The sequence below is a fragment of the Cladophialophora immunda genome (genome assembly GCF_000835495.1).
Source record: "Cladophialophora immunda strain CBS 83496 unplaced genomic scaffold supercont1.3, whole genome shotgun sequence".
NCBI classification, from domain to species: domain Eukaryota; kingdom Fungi; phylum Ascomycota; class Eurotiomycetes; order Chaetothyriales; family Herpotrichiellaceae; genus Cladophialophora; species Cladophialophora immunda.
Window position 1 is genome coordinate 3014463 of NW_015622543.1, and position 21260 is coordinate 3035722.

The window sequence follows — 21260 nt, forward strand, 5'->3', positions numbered from 1 at the left end:
CGAGTAGCGAGATCTGCGACTCGAGGCATTCTAAGGCAAGAGATCGTTGAGAACAGGCAGTTTGAGACAGTAGACGTTGTTTAATCGATGCTGTTGTAAAGCATTTACAGGTGTGCAAGTGCGCACAGTTTACGCGTTAAGTGGCATTCCTGTAGCGTGATAATCTCGCGTTGTATGAGAGAAATAGAGATAGTTAAGGTGTATTTTAGTGCTATAGACGAAACACATTCCTCATATAAATTACTAGGCGCTAGCATTATAGCGTACTTTTTTAGTACGTTGGGGGCCAAGTAAATTCGGTATTATATCGAATCTTCGGTTTCAGAACGTTTATTCTTTCGTCAAGGAATAGATTTCACGTATTTTACCATCACTGGCTGTGGAGTTTCCCATGCTTGTTGTTACCGCCGACTCTTGTGCTGGCGGCTCCTGAGGCCCTTCTCCTCCCATCCAGCCGATTTTTATTCCGGTTGTGTCTTGGGCCGTCGTCTCATTGTCGTTTGCGCTGTTGCACCGTGGCCCTTTTAACGTACGGTATATCACCCGGGCCGTAAAGGTCAGAGTCTTCAGAGTCATCATCCAGGTTCCCCTCATCAGATACGTCTCCATTAGCCTCATAATCTGCATCCTTCGGATCGTCAATTTCGAAATCTCGCACCGTTTCCTTTTCTGAGCTGGACGCTGATTCGTCATCGGTACTCGAACTCTGGGAAACCTGTCTCTTGCGCTTCTGCAACGGACGTACCACGGGGTTCTCGCTGCCCTCCTCCTGGGTGGTGCGGCCACTTTCTCCAGCTAGCCTGTTTATTCCTGCGGTTCGTGCTAGACGGTCGTAGGAAAGAGGAATCCGTGCTCTTTCATGGGACGGTTTTTCTCCTGGCTCCCAGAAATACTTGGTGTGTTCCTCCCCGTATCCATACTTCCACAGCAGCTCTTCTCCGGCCTTGACATCTCGCCTCGCAAACAGCCCGATCCGCACCTGTCCACTGCATAAAAGAGGCACGGGCTCCACATTCCTGAACTCTTCTTTTTGCGAGTTGTTCATAAACATCATCTTGTTGCCGTTCCTGGACGCGTCAATCTCCTGAGACGCGATGAGGTCGAAGAGATATTCCTGGTTCTGGATATGGTAGAGCGCGCCTCTCCTGTTGGCCTCTCTTCCGCTGACGAGCTCGCCGACATACTCGCCGATGTATTCACCCTTTGAAAGCTTGACTAGATTATAAAGCCCGTAGCCCTGTACCTGGCTAGGCGCCTTGGTTGTATTAGCAGGCACACCCAACTGGATCCGGTTGTTTCTACAGCGACCCTGTCGAATGTCATCCTTGTACTTGTTGTAAGAATCCAGGACATCGAGCACGCCACAGCTGAGGCAGATATGAGGGTCGCACTCTCGACCGAGCTTCCAGCATTCGCACCGTGTATCCTGAAAGCACATCTTTCTACTGCCGATTTTGCAGTTGCACCCCCGGAAACGTCGTTTACAGGAGTCGCTACATCCGCAGAACCATTCACAGTGTATCTTGGCTTTCGCACATGAGCACGCCGGGTTGTCGTAGCAGGGCCCTTTGTGGGAACAAGGGATGAATAATTCACGTTCAATCAGATTAGTGCTTTCGGAGATATCAATGATAGGCGCCTGATTCTTCTTGTTCTTCTTCTTCTTCTTACCTAGTGTAGAGTTGGGATCTGGCTGAGGGAGACTCATTTCAGCTGCGGCTAGGGGCGGGTCGGTAGAATGCTTGACTCTGAAGATCGAAAAGATGATGTGGTTGAAGACCATCATGCAGCTGACCTTGATCACTCGCGAGATAAGGCAAGGACCTCGTTTATTGTGGAGGTAGAAGCCCATGAGGCTTTCGACCAAGACTTTCTGCTTCTGCGACATGAATGGCTGGAATTTCACCTCTGACACCGTAATATCACGGCGGTTGTTCACGTCCCAGAAGCACGACGGGCAGCACAACTGATCATCTGCCAGTTTGGGATCATTGTAGTTTCGTGGCGCCCGTTTGTGGCCAAAGACCATCCCGCCGGGCTGTCGCCCCAATAGCTTTCGCAAGCTTGTCGAGGGCTCTACGCAGAATATTCCGCAGAGGTGAGTGTCGTTTTCAACATCAGGCTCGGCCCTAGGCAGCGACACGAACTTGCGTATGTTGCGATCAGATTCCTCGTCGTTGATAAGTGCTCGGGATTTTCTAATGTTAGGCTCGTCATCCGAGGGCTCCTCGTATGCTCCGTGGTCCGGACACTGGTGGCGAAAACAGATCAAGCAGAGGTTGGGATCTTGCGCCGTAGCTGCCTGGGAGTCCGCGTATCGCGGTTGTATTATCCCGCCGAGGGCAACATGCCATAGACTTGACCCAACCAGCTCATGAAAGGCGTAGGCCGTTAGCCCTGCGAACACAAGCCTCCGATCATCAGGCCGTGGCAGATGTTGGAAGTCTTCGGCCAGATGGCTCCGCCGACTCTCTCGATCAGCCAGCCTGCACATTTTGCAGGCACGATTTTGTTCTTTTCTCCATGCCGCGCGTGAATTCTCTGACCAGTCGAATTCGATTTGCCGGTCGGGTTCAAACTGTTTTTGCACATAAAAGTAAAGAATGTCGCTCTTGAACATCTCAAGGCGACTGAATAGATATTCGATCCAGGGCTCCCAGAGCCATACCAACTCTTGGCATGCGCGCTGTTTCGCGAGACCCAAGAAGTCGATCTTGTGTCGCTGTTCGAACTCATCATACTTTTTGGATGCATCTTGATCTACGATCTCGTCTTCGGCATCGTACGCTCTGTACCTGGCGGTCCGGTAGTTGGGTGCAAGGAAACTCGTGTTGAGTCTGCCTATGGACCTGAATTTTGGTAGCATTTTCGTCCCACCCGAAAGGCGCCTTCGGGGTGCCCGAATTATCTCTTCGTCTTTCTTTGCAGACGAATCCCAACTATTTCCAACGCTCCGTCTTTGCTCGGTGAGCTCCCCAAAAGGGTCCGGAAGATTTGGGTCAAGGTCTGGACGGGGACGTTGTGCTGCAGTGACCTTGGCCTGCTTGACATCGGCCAGAACGGTTCTTTGCTGCCAGTCGCGCAAGAGTTCACGTAAGTTGTTCAACATCATGAAGAAAACCGGAACATTGGGACGGAGGGTAGTTTCTCCTGCGGAGAATATCGAAGATCCGGACGAGTCACTGGCGTTGTCAACATCCCAGCCTTCGTCCACACTGGACGGTTCCTCGACATCCCGGTCTTCTTCCTCCACGCTGGTCGATTCCTCGACATCTTGATCTTTTTCGTCTTCCATTACGCTGTCCTCTGGAGACTGCTGGTCGGTGGGTTCTTCTTGTTCGCTGTCTGGATGTTGTGGTTCTGGGGCCCGGAAAACAAGCGTGAGTGGCGTTCTTTGGACCCAATCTGTGCTACCTGTGTCCGAGTCCGAGTCCGAGTCCTCATCTGATTCCCTATAGACACTTTCACTCTGAGATCGCTCCTCTTCCGGACTCGACCCCTCAGTGGATTCTGAAGCTGCTCTTTCAGCCGGGATTCTCACTTTCAACTTCACCAGCAAGGATGGGGGTTCCTTTGTAGGGTTAGGTGCTCTTTGATATGAGCACGCCAATCCCTGTTCTCTGCAAGAACCACAAGCCGGCACTCTACCGTCGCACTCAAGGTCCCCTTGAGCACAACTGGAGCAAATAAGGCTGTCTGCAACCTCTGGTGTAATTTTGGAGAGTGGTGCTGCATTGTCACTAGGAGCATCGTCGTTTGGTCTATCTTGCACGACGGGAGGCGACTCATGTCTGCTGTCCACAGTGGCGGAGGAAACCGCAGGTCTGGATGCCGATCTCGATTTTCTGCCATGTAGAGTGTGAGATCTAGATTCATGGCGAGCCGTGGACAGCTCAGTGTTCCTAGAATCGGGATGCTGTTCAATGGTAGGAGCTGAGCTTTCGGATGGTGTACTCTTCCTCCGCGAATCGGACGACGTGCTTCGAGAAGTCAATCGTCTGGTCTGAGAACCTAACAGTCCTTCAGGAGCCCCTGTTGCGATAGATTCGTCTCCTTCTCGAAGAAGTAACGCGGTAGGAGCTGAGCTCTCGGATAGTGTAGACCTCCTCTGTGAATCCGACGACGTGTTTCGGGAAGTCGATCGTCTACCCTGGGAACCTGAGAGCCCTTCAGAGGCCCCGGTTGCCATAGATTCGTCTCTTTCTCGCATCAGTGAGGCAGCAGTTGCTTGTGTTCTGGGAAAGGACTTGGAAGTCGGAGGTGCGGATGGACGGGCCGGTGGCGAATCCGCTGGACGGGTACGTGCTCGCTCTGTGTGAACAGGCATTGTATGTGGTTGTGGTGGATTTGTTGGCAATGGATTTACCGGCGGGATACCGGTTGGTCGATTCGGCGTCACATGCAATGGTAATCTTCCCGAAAGTCTTGACAGCGAAGTCGCCGATGAATCTGGTGTTGATCTTGCCAATGTTGAATGTGTTGCTGACATTACTGATCCGTGATGCGGCCGTGAGATTGCTGGGTGTGGATTCTGCCGTGGCGCTTCTTGCGGCTTTGTTAACGGGTTCAACAGAGATCTTATCGCCGACGGTCTTGTAAGATGGTGCTGCAGTGGCCGGAGTGCTGTTGGTATTGGGGGTGATTGTCTTTGTGGTAGTGATGGTGACGGTGGTGGCGGCGATGGTGGGATCCTCTCGCGCGCTACATCAAACGGCTTTTCCGAACCATCATTGCCGGTGAATGCTGGCTGCACAGGTCGCGTGCTTGTAGTGGCTTTCTGATTACTGGTCGGCTCGTCGTCTGAGTCGGACAACACGATGACCTCAGGCTCGTTGACTGGGGTCCTCGTGGTTGTATGACTTTCCCCCGTGAGCTGCCGTGACATGCCACCAGGAGGTTGCCTTGATGGTCCAGAAGACTCTGAGGTGGGATTCAGCAAGAAATGAAAGTGGTTATCCATCTTGGATCAGGAGCGAGCAGAGAGTCTGCTGATTGCACCGCTTTTATGCCTTTGAGACGCAGAAAGTGATGTGAGGATCGGAACCTGCTCACGCCGGGTCTTGACGGTTCCTGGAATTTGCTCGAAATCGTTCTCGTAGACACGAGGGCAACGAACTCGATTTCCGTTGACCAGGCTGCCACGTCACATGCCGGATACACAGCCGCGTCGACCCATGTACTCAGTTAACGGGCGCATTTGAGTTGGTGATATCATTGTTGATACGCCTTGAGCACTTGTTGGAGGTGGGCAGTCAGGGCTCATGTCGATTCTTGCCGGATTAAAGTTGTGGCCAGAGTTTAAAAGGTCTAAAGCTTGGTTCCAGACGCCGCCGCTTTCACTGGCCAATGAAAATGAGTTGAACCACGCCAGGCAGTATGATTTAGCCCGAGTCGTAATTAATCTTTTCTTTGGGGGAAGCAAATAATAGGGAGCTACCAAGTAGGTTCTGAAAGAAACAAATGGCACGGTCTGATGGAGAATAGAGGCACGCCATCTTAGAATCTAGCTAGTCGCTCAACAGCGACAAGGCGGCCGTCAGATCAAATGTGACTGATATTGTGAATAAGGATGGTGTACCACTATGCCTAAGGACAGAATAAATGTCCTTTTCTATGATAGTCTAGGCACTGAATCACTTCTCTTTTGCTACTGTAGTACCGTTTCTTGTCAGACTGTGGTACTTGTTTTCGATATCGGCTCGCTACCTAGGTCGGTACTACTGTAATGCCACGCTTTGTGCCTGCCAAGCCCCCAAGACATGCCAGCAGCCCTGCAACGCCTTCGGCCGAGTTACCCAAAGGTACAGAGTATATACATAGGTAGTCAGATTGGTCCCCAAGACCTAGTAGAATTCACCACGTTTCTCTATCGAGTCACAGAGTACACCATGGTCCGCGTTTCCTTGGAACGAGTGGTAGCTTTTCGTGCACAGCTCCTTCCGCCGCCACATCTAGGTCTGCCACAGATATATATATTTTCCCCGAACACGTCCTACTTCGAAGATGAAGTGGAGTGACCTCAAATCTTGGGACTGCATGCACCGGGCGGCAGGGAAGCCAAAGCGTCCTTGAATGTTGTCAACAGGCCCGGAAATCACACCGAGGGGTCTTTTGGATCCACAGCAGCACTAAATCCACCCTGACACAAACCCTCGTCAGCGTTGGACGCGAAATCAACGCAGCAGCAACGGAAGCATTGACTGGTGACGAGGCGGAGAACGGAAGATGTCCATAGAGCTGGTAGAGCTGGAAGAACATGCACGGAGTTAGCTGCATTTCCTTGGAGAGAAGCTTCTTAACTCCGAGACAAGGCTACGGGTCCAGCACCAAGGGCCTGAAAGCGCGATTCGTTATAGCGGGCTTGAGTACAGGTTATTATCTGTGAAAGCAGACCTGCCGAAGTAGCTCTTCAGGAGTTACAGAACAGAACAGTTATCTCCGTTCAGAGAGACACGGTCGAGATAATGGAATGTAAATGGAAGCAGCCCCCAAAATCCATGCGGCGGAAGACTGAGGATTCAACTGCTGATAGTCCACAGCCAATTCGCCATATCCACGAATATCGTCCGTCTGAAGACACAAGGTCCTGGGGCAGACAAATATGGCTCAAGACGGTGAAGATTTCTCGCTCTCACCGGCGTATAAAACATCCCAAGCCGGTAAAGTCCCTCTAACATTCCGCCTCCGCAGCACTCTCGCTCTCGCCCTCACTGACGGACGTGATAAGTACGAAATTTTACCCCGACGACGCACCATGACACATATCCGGCGATTGACACCAAGGGTTCTCCCGGCTGGGACTGCAAGGGAAAGGCGATGCTCATCACGGGGGCCAACGGTGGCGTGGGACGGGCGGTGGTGCAGGCATACGCGCGCGTAGGGGCGTCACATATCGGGCTGGGCGTGCGGCGCGACGTCAGCGACCTGGTCGGCGCGGTTAAGGCGGCAGCGGCACAGGGAGGCCACCCGGAGCCGACGGTGACGGTGCTGCTTATGGACTTGGAGGACCGAGCAAGCATCGCGGCGGCGGCGGAGCAGCTCGAGCGCGAATGGGGGCGGCTCGACATCCTGATCAGCAACGCCGCCTTCCTGCCACCCTTCGAGCCGCTACTTGAGGGCAACGAGGCTGACTATTGGCATGCCTGGGAGATCAACATCCGCGGCACTTACTGGACTGCCAAGGCCTTCCTGCCCCTGCTGCTGGGCTGCGGCGGCGACAAGACCTTCGTCGCCATCAGCAGCCTCGGCGCCCACATCCTCACCCCGGGTGCCAGTTCCTACCAGACCACCAAGTTTGCCATCGTCCGCTTCACCGAGTTCCTGATGCAGGACTACGGTGACCAGGTGAGTGTGCTTCCGCCTGTGCCGGCAGTCCCTTGCTAGGAAGGAGGCAGCATGAGACATCGTATGGGAAACCGGAGACGTTAACTCATTCTTTAGGGCCTCCTAGCCTACTCGATGCATCCAGCGTCGATGCTCACCGAGCTTGCCAAGAACATACCTTCGAACATGCACCGTGAGTCGAGCGTGGATCCCAAGACTTGTGCTCGGGCTGATCCCGTGGTTCCACAGATCTCCTCAATGATACGCCCGACTTGGTTGGCGATACCTTTGCCTTCTTGGGCAGTAAAAAGAGAGATTGGCTCGCCGGTCGATTCATCGCCGTGTGCTGGGATATGCCTGAATTGATGGCCCGGGAGAAGGAGATTGTCGAGAAAGACGCGCTCAAGTTTCGCATGGTCATGTAAGGTCAGGTCAGGTACTTGGAAATGGCTAGAGTAGGTACCTAGGTGGGGAGTGATGCCACGCTTTGTGCCTGCCAAGCCACTAAGGAATGTCATCAGCTCCTATCTCGACGTTGCTGGTCGTTCTGCCTTGTCTTCTGTCTCTACACGTCGCGACCTGTGTTCCGAGTATCCCTTGAGCCGCGTCCGGGCAGTATCTACGGAGAGTCGCAGACAGGGGAAGGTGGAGGAGGCGCGGATGACTCGCTGGGCTGTTCCGTGGAGCGTTGCAAGATTGGTAGCTCGGTTATCCAAATGCTCAACTCGGCTCTCCAGGTGCTCAACAACAGCTTGTTCTTGACACGGTCTTCCTCCGTTTCGGCTTCGGCCGCGTCCTCAAGGTCGTCGACAATCACACCGTCTTCCTCCTCAACTTCAGCCGCGTCCTCAAGGTAGTTGACATTCACATCGTCTTCCTCCTCAACTTCAGCCGCGTCCCCAAAGTAGTCGACATTCACACCGTCTTCCTCCTCGACTTCAGCCGCGTCCTCAAGGTAGTCCACATTCACATCGTCTTGCTCCTCCTCGACATCGTTCGGGGGCTCAAGGTACTCTTCGGCCGGAGCCTCGAGGTACTCGAGATACTCTTTTGCAATACCCTCCATGTGCTTGAGGCGGTCGCCAATCTCTCCGCCCTGGTCCTGCCGAACAGTGTCGATCACGTCCAAGCACCCTTTCGTAAACTTGAGTCGGTCCTTGGGTTCCACGAGGAGTGCCAGTAGCATGTTGAGTTCGGCATGGAGGCCTTTGCTAAGGCGGTTGTCCAAGTGGAGTGGCCAGCATATATCGAACGCTTCTCTTGTGTTTTTTGCTAACCCCAATGCCAATGCCTACTCCTGGTAAGCATCGTGCCCATTGCGCAGCGGACTAACCTTGTCGAATTGTGCTTGATGCTCGCGTGCCAGGTCATCCATGATGAGCGGCTGGCGGACGATACCGGAGGAAAGTTGTTGAATGAGCAAATTGCTAGGCGAGCACGCCCAGTGGATACTAGGTAAGTCACTGAATGAGAGACACTTTGCGTGGCTGTGAGGGGAGATGACAGAGGTAAGTAGAAGTTTGAGGTGAAGGCGTGACAATATCAAGTGAATATTGCCAGCCGGCACGAACCCTTGGCAACAGACATTCACTACCAAGTGACACACCACTGCCTGCACCTATGTTCTCGCTGATTCAGATTTAAATTCAAATTTCTTTCTCCTCCTTGACAATCTGATTTCTCCTCTCTGGCAATTTTCCCTCCGCCATGGCAGATCAAGACCTCTGTCCCACGTGCGGGAAGGACATTTCAAACATCCAGAACCGTGGGTAGCATATCTATAATTGCAAAGGCCTTCCATTCAAGAACTGTCCATCATAAGGAACCGAGTTGGTCAAGCTCAAGAACCCTACTGCACACGTCAACAAATGTGCAAAGGATGCAGGCCTAATCTATCCTGCTCGCGGCACGAATATTTCGAACTACAAATATCCAGCCTATCATATTTGATATTGCTCAAAAAAAAAAAGAGCCCCCCGAGAAGACCTATGCGATGAGGGAAAGTCTCAACGAGACATAAGGCTCAAAGCTCCTAGATAAAGGTAGTAATATTACAACCTAAGTCGATCGAAGTCGAGTTCTTCTAAACTTCACCGATGCAATCGAACCATTTTCATCCGATACACCGTTGCCTCCCGGAGCTCCTCCTTTCTTGCGAGAGCACATGAAACGCCGAAGCTTCACGATCTGTGTGTCGAGGTTGTCGACTACGCCGGGAGAAAAATATGACGCCTTCCTTCTTCCAAAGCAGACTCGAAACTCTCAGGCAGCCAGTGGCGATGAGCGCCTCAATTCATACTATGCAAGACTTCGATCAATAACCCCAGAGTCTGGACTACACCTTGTCACACACGGGATAATCCCCATTCTCGAGCGTTTCGTTGCCGAACCGCACCATGTTGCCCACGAACACCGCTGGCTTGTTAACGATGCGAGAATCTTGACCTCTGAACACGACTCGAAGGTCCTACCTGCCTATCCACCACCACGCATCATTTTCGAGAATGAAGCATGTCGAGCGTTGGTAAAAGTATACGGTGTTGACCCGAATGCTGCACCAGCAAGGACGTGGGAGCTTCAATATATATATAGAGACGCCGATCTACCCAAACTCCATTGACGAGGATGTTCAAATCGTCCAGCCTCAAGCTAACTTTTGCCCAAGAGGTACTAAAGTCCCTCCCTCAGCAAAGGAGGAGCTTGTCAATTCCCCCCCCGGCTGGTCGCTGGCTCTCTTTTTCGCCGCCACCTTTGACGGCTTTCTTGGGACGAAAGTCGAACGTCTGAGTTAGGTGCGCATGGCTATTGAGAAATTCGCCCCACCAACCACCCGTGACGCGGCGAATCCGTTCGGGGGAATGGCCCAAAAGTCTAGCAACCATATCAGATCGCAGATACCGTAGAAAATCAAGGCGATTTATCCTAGAAAGAGGGAGAGAGCAAGCCTCAAGAGAAACCATGTGACCACAAAGGCCAAAAACGCAGTCTCGGAGAAATCACGCAGCTTGAAAGCAATAATCGTCCCAGAAATCAACATAGACGCTATTGTAAAGGTCTTGACTTCGATGTTGACCGATTTAGTGTCAGGGAGCGATCATCAGGTGGTGTTTTCACGCGGTGCCCTCGTGGCTGAAAGCATGGCCGGTGAACTTGAGAACGGCTTCGAGATACAACGTCAGCCACGGCGTGATGGCAACGACCGAAGGAATCACTGGCATATATGCAGTGGCTGTTTCAATGGGTTTCCATGCAGTTCGATATGAAAGACTGGACTCCCCGGATCTTCTCTGATCCTGTCGACTACGAGCCGTCCTCCTTGCGACACAATCTAGTGGGGGTGTTATTCTATCTTCACAATCCCCCTCACTATATCCCATTCATTCGTCTACGCAAAGAGGAGAACATCGCGGCTCTGCCCAATCTGCCCCCTTCAACGCGACATGGGCGATTAGATGACGGTACGTGGGTGATATTTGACGATCTCGCTCATCCGCGTTCCAGTCGAGATCACCGAGCCTGCTCTCAACGGCTAGATAGTGCGGAAAACCCTTCTTGGTGTCTCGCTCAGACTGTATTATGGCGTTCAGTTCGGCTTTGGACTCGGCGTCAGAGAGTATGGTGTCATCAAAGCCATCTTGCCCTAAGTCGTTGTCGGGATCAGCTTGTTAGGCATTGAAATTGTCCTCTGATCTGTCATTGAATCTCAGTGTCCATCCAGCCGACCTATCCTCCTTGCGGCAAGATTGGCAAAGCAGTGGAGGTGTGGGGGGTCGACCAAAGAACACGCATGGAAACCCATTGAAACAGCCACTGCATATATGCCAGTGATTCCTTCGGTCGTTGCCATCACGCCGTGGCTGACGTTGTATCTCGAAGCCGATCCGCTGCACCATGTGAGTCTCATCGATGTTCGAATCGTTGCCGGACCGCTTTCTGGCCATCCAGTGTTCATCAATGTCCTGTGCTAATCCTGGTAACGGTTCGCCGGCGGCCACGGCCCAGCGACGGGCTTCTTCCAGGTCCCTCAAAGCAGTCTTCCTCAGAACGTCTTTTGCAGCAGAAGTATCCGAAATCTTGTTCAGGGTTTCGAGTACGAAGCCCAGCAATTCGACAGAATCGGAGTCCTCATCTTTCCATGGACCGACTGACCCCATTAGTGCAGCAAGGTCGAGCGGATCCATATTTGTCTGGAGAGATTTCAGAAATCGTTTGTACTTGTTCAGGTTGACAGCTTTGGCAAGGATCTCTGCATTTCGTGTCGTAATGGACATGACTTCTTCACGATGACAGTGAAGGAATGCACGTTGTGCAAGATCTGGAGAACCGACGAGACATAGCACGTCGATCTCCCTCGTCCAAGGTTGGCCCGTAGAGGTCGATTGCGACTTGTGTGGCCGGTTGTTGGTGCTGGCTTCGACAAGACGGATGCTGGCGGGAAGGTACACTAAGGACAAATGCGTTATTTTGCCATTGAGTCTAGGTTACCACATGCGGCAAAGTCCGGTGTTGTTGTAAATAGTACTGACGTGTGACAGTAGGAAGGTTGTATGTATTTATAATAGGGTATGGGTTACCATTCGGCACAGAGGATGATCTTGGTGGGCATAGCACTCATGTGCTCTAAGAAGAGAGAATTGAATTAAGAAAAGAAATCTTAGTTTTTCAGGAGGAGAAACGGTCATATATAACATTTGGCATACAAAGAACGCAGGTAGGGGCGATGTCACTTACCAGCAGTGAATGTATGTCGCCAAGGAGACAGTTTGCTGCCTCAACGATTGGCAATACTCATGTCTTCACCCGCGCGTCTCCTCCACCTTTACTTACCTGGTTTCTCCTGCTTGATCGCCGAAAAGTCTTCCCCATTCAGCAGCTTATCCCCCAGACGTTGCTGTTGCTTGCGCAGCACTTCTGTTCGTTCAACAACGCAACCCGAAGTGTTTCTCACCGTGCACCTTGCTCATGCAACGACTTCTTCAGATACTGTTAGCCCATACCCACGATGGACAACCTGGCACGGCAGTTTCGAGCACGATACCATGAGGTCTGCACTCTCCGCTGTAAACCAATGAGAAGGCACGGACAAGATGTAGGCGCTAGATTGGGCCAACGCAGGCAACAAAGAGGATGTTCTCAACATATGTCTTGAGCTTCGCTTGGAGCCGCGCCTTGGAAAATATCGCCGCACCCTAGTCAACTTTCTTCTCGCATGCCTCGTGAGGAACAGCTCAAATTCGCGAAGAGTGCTTGAACCTGATCGACATTATCCGACAGGACAATGGAGGAGACATGGATGACGAAATCAAGAACATTGAACCTCTCGCACAAGAGTTTGTCAGACAGCTCGAGGCCATGGCGGAAGATGAACGTTTGAGTACTGAGATGACAAAGAACCTATTGGAGGCCTTGCCAGCAGCAGTTTCCCCCGCCGGCAACGCCAAAGAAACCGAGCAGCAAGGGCAAAGCCGCAGCTGGAGCCGGAGCTGAAGAAGTCAACCGATCTGTGTGGGAGACAGAAGTTGGTGACGAGGTGACATTGGCGGATGGTAAGATCGGTAAGGCCGTTGGGAGCTTCGAGAGCAAGCCTATTCGGCCCGTGGGCAACAAGCCTCTCGAGGACGACGACGCTCAGCAAGATATGGCTTCATTCTCCATCGAAGGGATGTTCCGGAACGATTCATACAAACCACGAAAAGCAAAGGAGAGCGCTTCCAAGATCAAGCCACCCACGCAACGCACTAGTGAGCGATTCTACGAAACACCAGAGCCACGCTCATCCGCTGCTGATCGAGAATCTCCAAGGCAAGGAGGCAAAGCAAGCACGTCGAGATAGGAGCTGATGACATTCCTTAGTGGCTAGGCAGGCAGGCACTGTGGCATATGGAATTGCAAGGACGAGCAGCGGGGCGACACAGACCATGGCGTAATCGGTACTCCGTACTAGTATTCAGGCCTTGATACTGTCAGTATTGTTGCTGAATTCATATCATCTTTCCAGGTTTCGGAGGCCGCTTTCGACCTGTTGGACATGCCTGTGTGCGCTGGCGCCTTGTCCCGCAAACCCTACACAGTAGTCGATCCCAGCAAACAGCATGCAACGTACTCCGTCCAGGCGACAGGCTACCATGTACGGAGTACCTCTGCCTCTCGACGAGTCCTCGTAGCTTCCGAGGTTGCGCTCTCTTCCTCGTCCCCGTTCGAATAGATCGTTCACCGACCACTGGTTACCTTCCTGCTCTGGCTACTCGCCCCTGATGATTGGGCATCCTTACTGCTGTCTTTGTGAAGTGGATTTCACTGGTGCGGCCTGAAGCTCCCAATTTCCGCTGGCACCCGTTCCCGCTCTCTCACCGCCTTCTTCTGCCCGTCCTATCCTTGAGACCGCACCCGCACCTGCCTATTCATGGCATCCCACGCCCTGTTGACCAGGTGACGGAGCTAGCGGATCGCCAAGGAGGATTTTTTTTTCAGGGTTTAAATATCTGTCGCGAAACCCCGCGTCTTCGACGCCGTCTTTCCTTTCTCTTTCCATCCCGGTGCAGGAGTTTTACGTGACGCATGAGGTAAGTCCTCACTCCTTTACACAAAGTCTTTACTTCTCTTACACCAAGTCCTCACATCTTCTATACATTGTCTCATACCATGCACTGACATTGCAACAGGCTTCTCGCCGATGTCACGTTTTTGCTAGTTGAAAAGTACGTCAAAAACAACAAAGTCCTCATTCTTGACATGTCATGCTGACTTGATTATTTTTTAGCTACCTACTTGACCGCTCCATTCGGCCTTCGGGTCGCTTGGGAATATTTGGAACCACACATTACCTTTTCATCATTTCAGCGCCTTGAGCGAAGCTATGGAGAAGAGGACAGGCAAACAGGAGGCAAGGAGTTGAGGTGTTAGCTGCAGAAGAAGCTGCACGGGGGGAAATCCAGACGAAATTCAGGATAGATGACTTGCCGAGTAGTCGAGGTTCCTTTGTATCATGATTCTGTCTTCATCGCTGCTCAAAGCAAGCCTGCAGCGAGTAGATCCATCTCAGTTGCAGGAAATGGGCGGCTGTAGGCTCTGACGATGTTGAGGAGCAACAGGCAGCCCTGCGCCCCAAACATCCCCAACTCGGCCCTCCAACTTTCATTCCGACCACCATCCACCCCCTTCAAAATGCCGGCCGCACTCATTACCGGGGCGTCTGGATTCTTGGGCCGTCAAGTGCTCAAAATCTTTTCGGATGCTGGCTGGGATGCAACGGGAACAGGCTTCAACCGCGCATCAGAGACAGTCCGCAAGGTGGACATCCGAGATGCCGATGCCGTCACCAAGCTGTTCGACGAGGTCAAGTAGGGTGGCTTGTATACCGCGGTCAAGCTTCAGCGAACTAACACAAGGCTCAGACCTCAAGTCATCGTCCACTGTAGAGCAGAATCGCGACAAGAACGGTACCTGGAGCTAACGTGATGCAGGCGCCGCGGACAGACAGCCGGACTCGTGCACGCGAAACCCCGAGGCAGCACACAAACTGAACGTTACAGCAACCGAGCTCCTCGCCTCCTGCGCAGCGAAACGGGATGCCTTCTTCATCTACATTTCCACAGACTACGTCTTCCCGGGCATACAAGGTCAAGCTCCCTACAAGTCGACCGACTCTCCCAAGCCCACAAACATCTACGGACAGACCAAACTCGATGGCGAGACGGCGGTGCTCAAAGTCTCTAATACAGTGGTGTTGAGGGTTCCCGTGCTCTACGGCCCAACCTCCCCCAAGAACAACAATAAAGAGTCGGCGGTAAACATCCTGATGGATAGCCTGTGGAAATCGCAGAACGAAAAGGTGAAAATGGACGACTGGGCGATTCGCTACCCTACAAACGTGGAAGATGTCGCAAGAGTGTGTCTTGACATTGCCAGACTCTACACCGCCTCACCACACCCGGAGAAGCTCCCACGGATTCTGCAGTTTTCGAGCGAAGACCGCATGACCAAGTACGCAATCACCCAAAAATTCGCAGAAATCATGGGCCTCCCCTTCGATGGGATCGTGCCCGACAAAGATGGAGGTAAACCGGGGCCCGATGGGACGCTGAGGCCGTACGATTGTCACCTTGACACGAGCGAACTGCAGAAGCTGGGGATTGACATTTCGACGGTGGATTTCGTGGCGTGGTGGAGAAGGTGGGTTGGTGCCTATCGGCATTAAAATGGTATGTTAGGAAAAGGCAACAAAACGATACACGAATGCAGATACTCCTCTCGGTACAGCCTTGTTGGTATGTAAGAAGCGCCAACACCGACCAGAGGCGCAGGCAGTGGCGGTACGAGAGAGAAAAATGATATGAATGGGTTATGGTTCGATCGATCTCTTCGGCGGGAATCTCTGCGGCCAAGCAGCTTTTGACCGACTGCTTTGACCGATCCCTCAGGTGTCTCCAGACCTCGCAATACTGCAGTGCAATTTACGATCGCTCCCTGGTTTCACAGATCAAAGTCCTGTTTCTTGTTCCGTGGCATTTGTTTCGCCGCCACTTTGAAGCCACTCACAAAACTTCGCAAGATTCCGGGCGTCTGTTTTCAATACTCACATACGGACGGCAGACGGCGGAAATATTGGCTCATCACGGCCCGGTGCTGCCTGGCAGCGAGCAACAGCTGAATTCATTCCTTGCGGATTCCACCCCTCCGCTGACCATGTTTGAGTGTTGTTTGGTTCAAGATAAGCCACCGAAGGCGTTGCGACTAGTCGAGGCCTGTTCTATTTCACTGGCCGCCTCTTCCTCCGGGCAAACCTTCTCTCTCGCTTCAGGCTTCCCACAAGATGTTCTTCCTTTTTCAGAAGGCCCCTTAAGTCAGCACCAGTTGTGGATCCTTCGTCGCCAACTGGAAGCTATTGGTATGCACTCCCTACCTCGTTCCTACATCTCCTCCCCCGGTGAGTCTGCGGCTTCGCTTCTGTATCTTGTGGCACATCTTTACATTACCTAAGGCGCAAGGTGCCGCATAACCGGTCGCCGGTCAGATCCTCTCCGCATCAGCAAGCTCGGGTCCAATTGAATCTGGATTCAAATCTGCCTCTCTAGCACCTATTCCTCGAGAGAGCTAGCCTTCCTTACAGAAAGACCAGAGCTTTTGGAATCCTCCATGTGCTGCGCGCCGCTAAATGGATGATTAAGCCTACATACATGCAGTCCCAAGGCAACTCTCATTTTCCGTATGCGGGTGCTTTACTTGATACTAATACGTTTCATGGCTTGCCGAAACTTTGGCAGGAGGGCATATTCCGAGAAAATGGGTAGTATATGTGCCCGGCCATGGACCGTGAACTGGACAGAGCATCGTTCTTCTCGTGCGGCACCTCGAAAGTGTCAAAGCTGAGCATCAATCAAAATGCTCGCCGCGGGAACCCAGCCGCATCAGACCCAGGGCTCGTGGGGGAAGACGAGGCAGAATCTGCTCCAACAGGGGAGCCTTTCTCGGTTTCGGCTGGGGACACTTGTCCAGAGAGAGAGTCGACGAAAAGCGCCAACTCAACACTATGCGCCGACAATTGCCCAACCTCTCCACGTCCAGGACGCTGGCCAGATTGTTCCGAGATCTACGATCCTGCCACGTAATCTGTTGCGAGAGCCATCCGCAGCACCTGTCAACACCCAACAGAATGCTCTACAAGAAGATGAAGCGCAAGCGGCAGAGTCCACATACATTCCTTCTAAGCTCCTTCGCACCGTGCTGGACACATACAGACGAGAGCTCTTTGCATCATTCCCGAGAGTGGTCGGGAGCCCCGAGCTGGAGGTTCTCGATGAGTGTAAGCATCGCTTCTGCCGTATCTTTTCAGTGTGCTTCTCGTCACAGGGTCTGATATGCGGCGACAGACATCAATATCATCGTGCGAGATGAGATGCCGTTCAAGGTGACACCGGGAATACGAGCTGTACCCGTGTCGTATTTCATCCCCTTGGCTTTCCAGCATCAAGGACTGTTCGAATGCTCCATGGCAACGGCACGCGGTATGTTCGAGAGCCGTCGGACAGCACCTCCCTTCAAACCATCCACGGCAGTGTTTGGCCAACGAGCACGAGCAATCCGGTCCGTTCGTGATCTGCTGTCTCAGCCCGCGTCGTTGCAGGATGATCGAGCACTGATCGGGGTGATGCAATTGATGGGGACACATGTAAGTGGGCCACCCCCCCTCTCGAGCCACGGCGAGCGAATATCTGACCGACCAAGATCATCACTGGGGATATCGTGTCGTTTCAATCGCACCACAAAGCCGTCAAACAGATGATAGAGCTGCGCGGCGGCCTCGGAGATACGGACGCGCATCGAGCGCTGCGAGGCTTTCTTGGGATGTGAGATGTCATCTTTTCCGAAAAGTTCTGTCTCTGAAAGTCATGATCCTGACATGAACCTCCAAGGAATGAAATGTTTGCTCTCATGTTGAAATACGTGACCAGCACTATGCCCGCCGCTGTCCCTGCCCGGACCTCACCAAGCACATCGCAACCACTGTCAAGCACTACCCGACCACCACCTCTCAACGGCCAGGCATCGTCCCTGCAACGCGCAAGTACCCAGACATCCTCTCCTCCCACCATCCCGCAGTTGAAGCTGGACTACCCGAGACAGCCCTTCCCCGAAAGCCTCAACGGCATCATCTCCAAACTCCCACCGGGGCTCGCGGCGCTGTCTCTCACAGGGACCATTTCAACGCAGACGATCGGCCTCCTCGCCCAGGTCGCCCCCTGGGCCGCCTTGACCGCGACCGCGAACCCGTCCGTCACGGTGTCCCACCCGGACATCTTCCGCCTGTACTGCGAGCCCATGGAGACGGCCAAGATTGCCCTCTCCATCCTCCTCGCCTTGCCCCCGGTCGCCGCCGCGCCCAGGCTCGACCACCTCCTCTGCGTCGGCCTGTGCCTCTCGATCCGCGGCGCCCGGAACCAGGCCCGCCCCCCGGCCCTGCACGTCCGATTGCTCTCGGACTTTGTCGCGGTCGTGCGGTCCCTGATGATCACTCGGACGACGACGACGACCGCCACCACCACCACGAATAGTCCATCGCTGACGCAGCCGGAGCAGGACGCCGTCGTGTGGATCTCGTTCCTCGCCGCCTACGGCAGCGGCCACCCGGCCTTCCAGCGCCAGGTCGACGCCCTGCTCGACCTGGTCCTGCAGACCTACTCGTACGGCCCGGCCGCGCGGGAGTGGGCCTTCGTGGAGGCCCTGCTGCGCCGCTTCTTCTGGTTCGAGCCCCTCGGCGCGGACTGGCGCGAGCTGTGGCGTCAGAGCGTCGCTAGGATGCGCGGGGCTTAGCTGCAAGTACCACGGGGGTGCATGCGCGCACACGGTTGTACAGAGGCTTGCGTGGGATGGCCTCCTGACCCAGGCCTGCTACGAGAAGAGATGTGGGGAGGAGGAGGGGTGCAGTCTAACTATGTACTATGCCTTGGCTATTGCGTGGTAATAATACCAGCCTATGTATGGCTGACAGACAAGGGCCACGCACGATGTTCATGCTGTGGAATGCAAAAAGTAATATAGCTTCCTTTACGACACCCTTTGCTCTTATCTCTAACCAGTCAATGTATGTTTCCCAAAGTCAATGAAAAGCCCTCTTGATGGCCCTGTCCAAATTGCTCCTCTGGCTGGCCGCCGTATTGTGCCTCTCCATCTGCAAACACTGCCACTTCAACCCACTCCACGCGAGGACCAGGTTGAAGACGCGATCCCGATCCGCGGGTCGCAAAAGAACCGTTAGATCGGCGCCGTCGAGGAAGAAGAACCGCAGCGCCTCGGCGGAGCGCGAGTGGAGGGTTTTTAGGTTCTTGAGGGTCGAGTTGGGGCGGACGTCGACGCCGTCGAGCTTGCGCATCTCGAGGAGAGAGCAGAACGGCCAGGTCTGGTCTCGTTGTCGGCCCTTGGAATACAGCGTGAAGCTAGTCCTACTGACCATAAGACGTGCGCGTCCTTCGATGTTGTCGTAGACTCGGAACGAATAGCCATTCTCAGTCCGTCCTAGTGGAGGAGATTCGCTCTGATCATTCTCATCCTCCTCCGCTCCATCGTCGTCCTCATCTTCGTCGTCTCTTTTCAACTCAAACTCTCTCCAATCTGCCTCTTCCTTCGCAGCTGCCTTTTCTTGCAGCCTCAGCACCGCCAGCTCTGCATGCGTGGGGATGTCCCAAAACACCCATCTGAAATGTGATAATAACAATCTATATTTAGGAAAGTTTGCGGCGATTGGGTACGTGAAGAAGAATCCACTGCCAAATATGAACCATACAAGCTTGACGCAGAATGCCATGTCCGCACACAGCGTGATGAGAAGACAGCAGGAGAAAAAGAAGAGCGTCGCCATAGTCAGCTTCGGCCGTTCCCACCGGTGGAAGTTCAGGAGGATTTCGAGCAAGTCCGCTAGGTCACCGAGCTGTAGCTGGATGATCGGCCCAATCTCGTCCAGAAACGGTTCCAGCCAGTCGTGTTGTCCGTGTCTCTGGATGAGTTCACCCCAGGCTTGCACCCGCGCCTCCCGGTCAAATGCCCTGCTCACGCTCTCGCGCACCATCTGCACAGAGTGTGTGCGGAGCCTGTTTCGCAAGGTGGAGTAGATGATGTAGAAATACAAAAAGCCCACAATGTGTTGGGTGTACCACAAGATGCAATATAGAGCCAGCCATTTCGCCGTCCGACGAGGTGTTTCCCACATGTAGATGTGTCGGACATTGACAAGAAAGGATTGCCAGGGCGCCGACGTGATGGCGATCCGCTCGATGATGCGTGCGAGGTCTTCTAGGTCAAATGGTGGTGAAGCAAAGTCGTCAATGTAGCCGGTCGTAAAGTCGCGGGTATGATAAAGGGCCATGTAGCCGAGATATCTCTCCCACTCGAACCTCCCTCCGTCCCGGAATTGGGATCGATCGGGGCGAGATATTGGACGAACGACTTTGACGCGGGCAACATGACGTCCCAAAATCCAGGCTGTCTGCAAGCTTTCTCTTTGGTGTTCGATCTTGTGCACTCGATCGTAGGCTTCGTCCAGCTCAGAAGTGATGGCACTAGAGTCAAGATCTGAGAGATCGCTCGAAACCGCCTGGGCAAGAGCATCGTGGGCATCTAGCAATTCTTGATCTTGGTCAACCGTCAATGCGGGATGACGCTTTCCAAGTTTGCCGGCCGCAATGTGAGTAGCCTTGCTGCGCATCACCCGACGTGGATGGGTAGTGAGGTATTTGACGCTTTTGAAATCATCGCGTACTGCTTCACTCGCCGATTTCTTGCTTTTGGGTGACGGATTATGAAGGACTTTCGCAGGATCGAAAGCTGCATCAGAAAAGATATTGGCTTCGTCATCAGAAGACGCATCGTCCTGTGCGGGAGAAAGCAGTCGCTTCGTCTTTGTCTTCGCCTTGTCTTTTACATGAATGGCACTGTCAAGAAGTTGCCCAATATGGTGCTCGGTCCCGGCGATACTGTTACGGGGACTCAACGGCATGTCAAAAGATGTCTGCGGTCAGGAACCTCAAGTAACTTGCAAAGGGCAAGGCTCAAGGCCTCTTCGTGAAAGCTCAATGTCCAAGTGAGCACAGCCTGAGAGACATGGGCAATATCTGCTTTTTCAGCCACAGGAGACCCAAGGTCGAAGTGGCTTGGGCACCGGGCGGCCATTGCAAACCAATATCGGGACGCTGTGGCACCGGCAACACCATATTCCTAACCTTACCTCTGCCCAGTTGATCTAGGCGGTTCTGTTCCAAGTTTTTGACTGTTCAAAACGGGAGCACCGAAAGACATCGATTGGATGGAGGGAGGAAGAAGGGATTAGACTGAAGCGAGATCTTGAAAATGGTGCAGATCGATACCCGCTGCTGCCCGCCACTGACGATAGTCGAGGACGGGGCTGCTGGTGGCTAAGCAGATGGAAACGATGGCATGTGGAAGCG

General features: G+C 53.3%; 7 protein-coding genes across 9 annotated transcripts; 4 read left to right on the plus strand and 3 right to left on the minus strand.

The window, feature by feature from the left end:
• Positions 1 to 342: 342 nt before the first annotated feature.
• On the minus strand, positions 343 to 5256 carry PV07_05492 (uncharacterized protein). The gene has a single exon (XM_016392397.1). It carries the CDS (start codon positions 4958 to 4960, stop codon positions 491 to 493), a length of 4470 nt encoding a protein of 1489 aa, XP_016249916.1. The 5' UTR covers positions 4961 to 5256; the 3' UTR covers positions 343 to 490.
• A 1345-nt stretch (positions 5257 to 6601) lies between these two features.
• PV07_05493 (uncharacterized protein) lies at positions 6602 to 7805 on the plus strand (the record flags this gene model as incomplete). Its single annotated transcript, XM_016392398.1, has 4 exons — positions 6602 to 6659; positions 6728 to 7344; positions 7441 to 7516; positions 7573 to 7805. The coding sequence occupies 4 exons, from the start codon at positions 6602 to 6604 to the stop codon at positions 7746 to 7748; spliced, it is 927 nt and encodes a 308-aa protein (XP_016249917.1). The 3' UTR covers positions 7749 to 7805.
• A 137-nt stretch (positions 7806 to 7942) lies between these two features.
• PV07_05494 (uncharacterized protein) lies at positions 7943 to 8698 on the minus strand (the record flags this gene model as incomplete). Its single annotated transcript, XM_016392399.1, has 2 exons — positions 7943 to 8614; positions 8657 to 8698. The coding sequence occupies 2 exons, from the start codon at positions 8696 to 8698 to the stop codon at positions 7943 to 7945; spliced, it is 714 nt and encodes a 237-aa protein (XP_016249918.1).
• Positions 8699 to 12612: 3914 nt separating this feature from the next.
• PV07_05495 (uncharacterized protein) lies at positions 12613 to 13156 on the plus strand (the record flags this gene model as incomplete). Its single annotated transcript, XM_016392400.1, has 2 exons — positions 12613 to 12653; positions 12715 to 13156. The coding sequence occupies 2 exons, from the start codon at positions 12613 to 12615 to the stop codon at positions 13154 to 13156; spliced, it is 483 nt and encodes a 160-aa protein (XP_016249919.1).
• Positions 13157 to 14443: 1287 nt separating this feature from the next.
• On the plus strand, positions 14444 to 15941 carry PV07_05496. 3 transcript variants are annotated; one of them, XM_016392401.1, is made up of 3 exons: positions 14444 to 14663; positions 14718 to 14737; positions 14787 to 15941. In XM_016392401.1, the coding sequence occupies exons 1-3, from the start codon at positions 14488 to 14490 to the stop codon at positions 15518 to 15520; spliced, it is 930 nt and encodes a 309-aa protein (XP_016249920.1). In that variant the 5' UTR covers positions 14444 to 14487; the 3' UTR covers positions 15521 to 15941. The 3 variants fall into 3 exon arrangements, with proteins under 3 accessions (XP_016249920.1, XP_016249921.1, XP_016249922.1); XM_016392402.1 differs by having other exon boundaries at positions 14444 to 14737; XM_016392403.1 differs by having other exon boundaries at positions 14718 to 15941.
• Positions 15942 to 16704: 763 nt separating this feature from the next.
• On the plus strand, positions 16705 to 18633 carry PV07_05497 (uncharacterized protein; the record flags this gene model as incomplete). The annotated part of the gene is made up of 4 exons (XM_016392404.1): positions 16705 to 17125; positions 17193 to 17491; positions 17548 to 17669; positions 17736 to 18633. The coding sequence occupies 4 exons, from the start codon at positions 16705 to 16707 to the stop codon at positions 18631 to 18633; spliced, it is 1740 nt and encodes a 579-aa protein (XP_016249923.1).
• A 286-nt stretch (positions 18634 to 18919) lies between these two features.
• On the minus strand, positions 18920 to 21256 carry PV07_05498 (uncharacterized protein; the record flags this gene model as incomplete). The annotated part of the gene is made up of 1 exon (XM_016392405.1): positions 18920 to 21256. Exon 1 carries the CDS (start codon positions 20810 to 20812, stop codon positions 18920 to 18922), a length of 1893 nt encoding a protein of 630 aa, XP_016249924.1. The 5' UTR covers positions 20813 to 21256.
• Between the last annotated feature and the right edge of the window lie 4 nt (positions 21257 to 21260).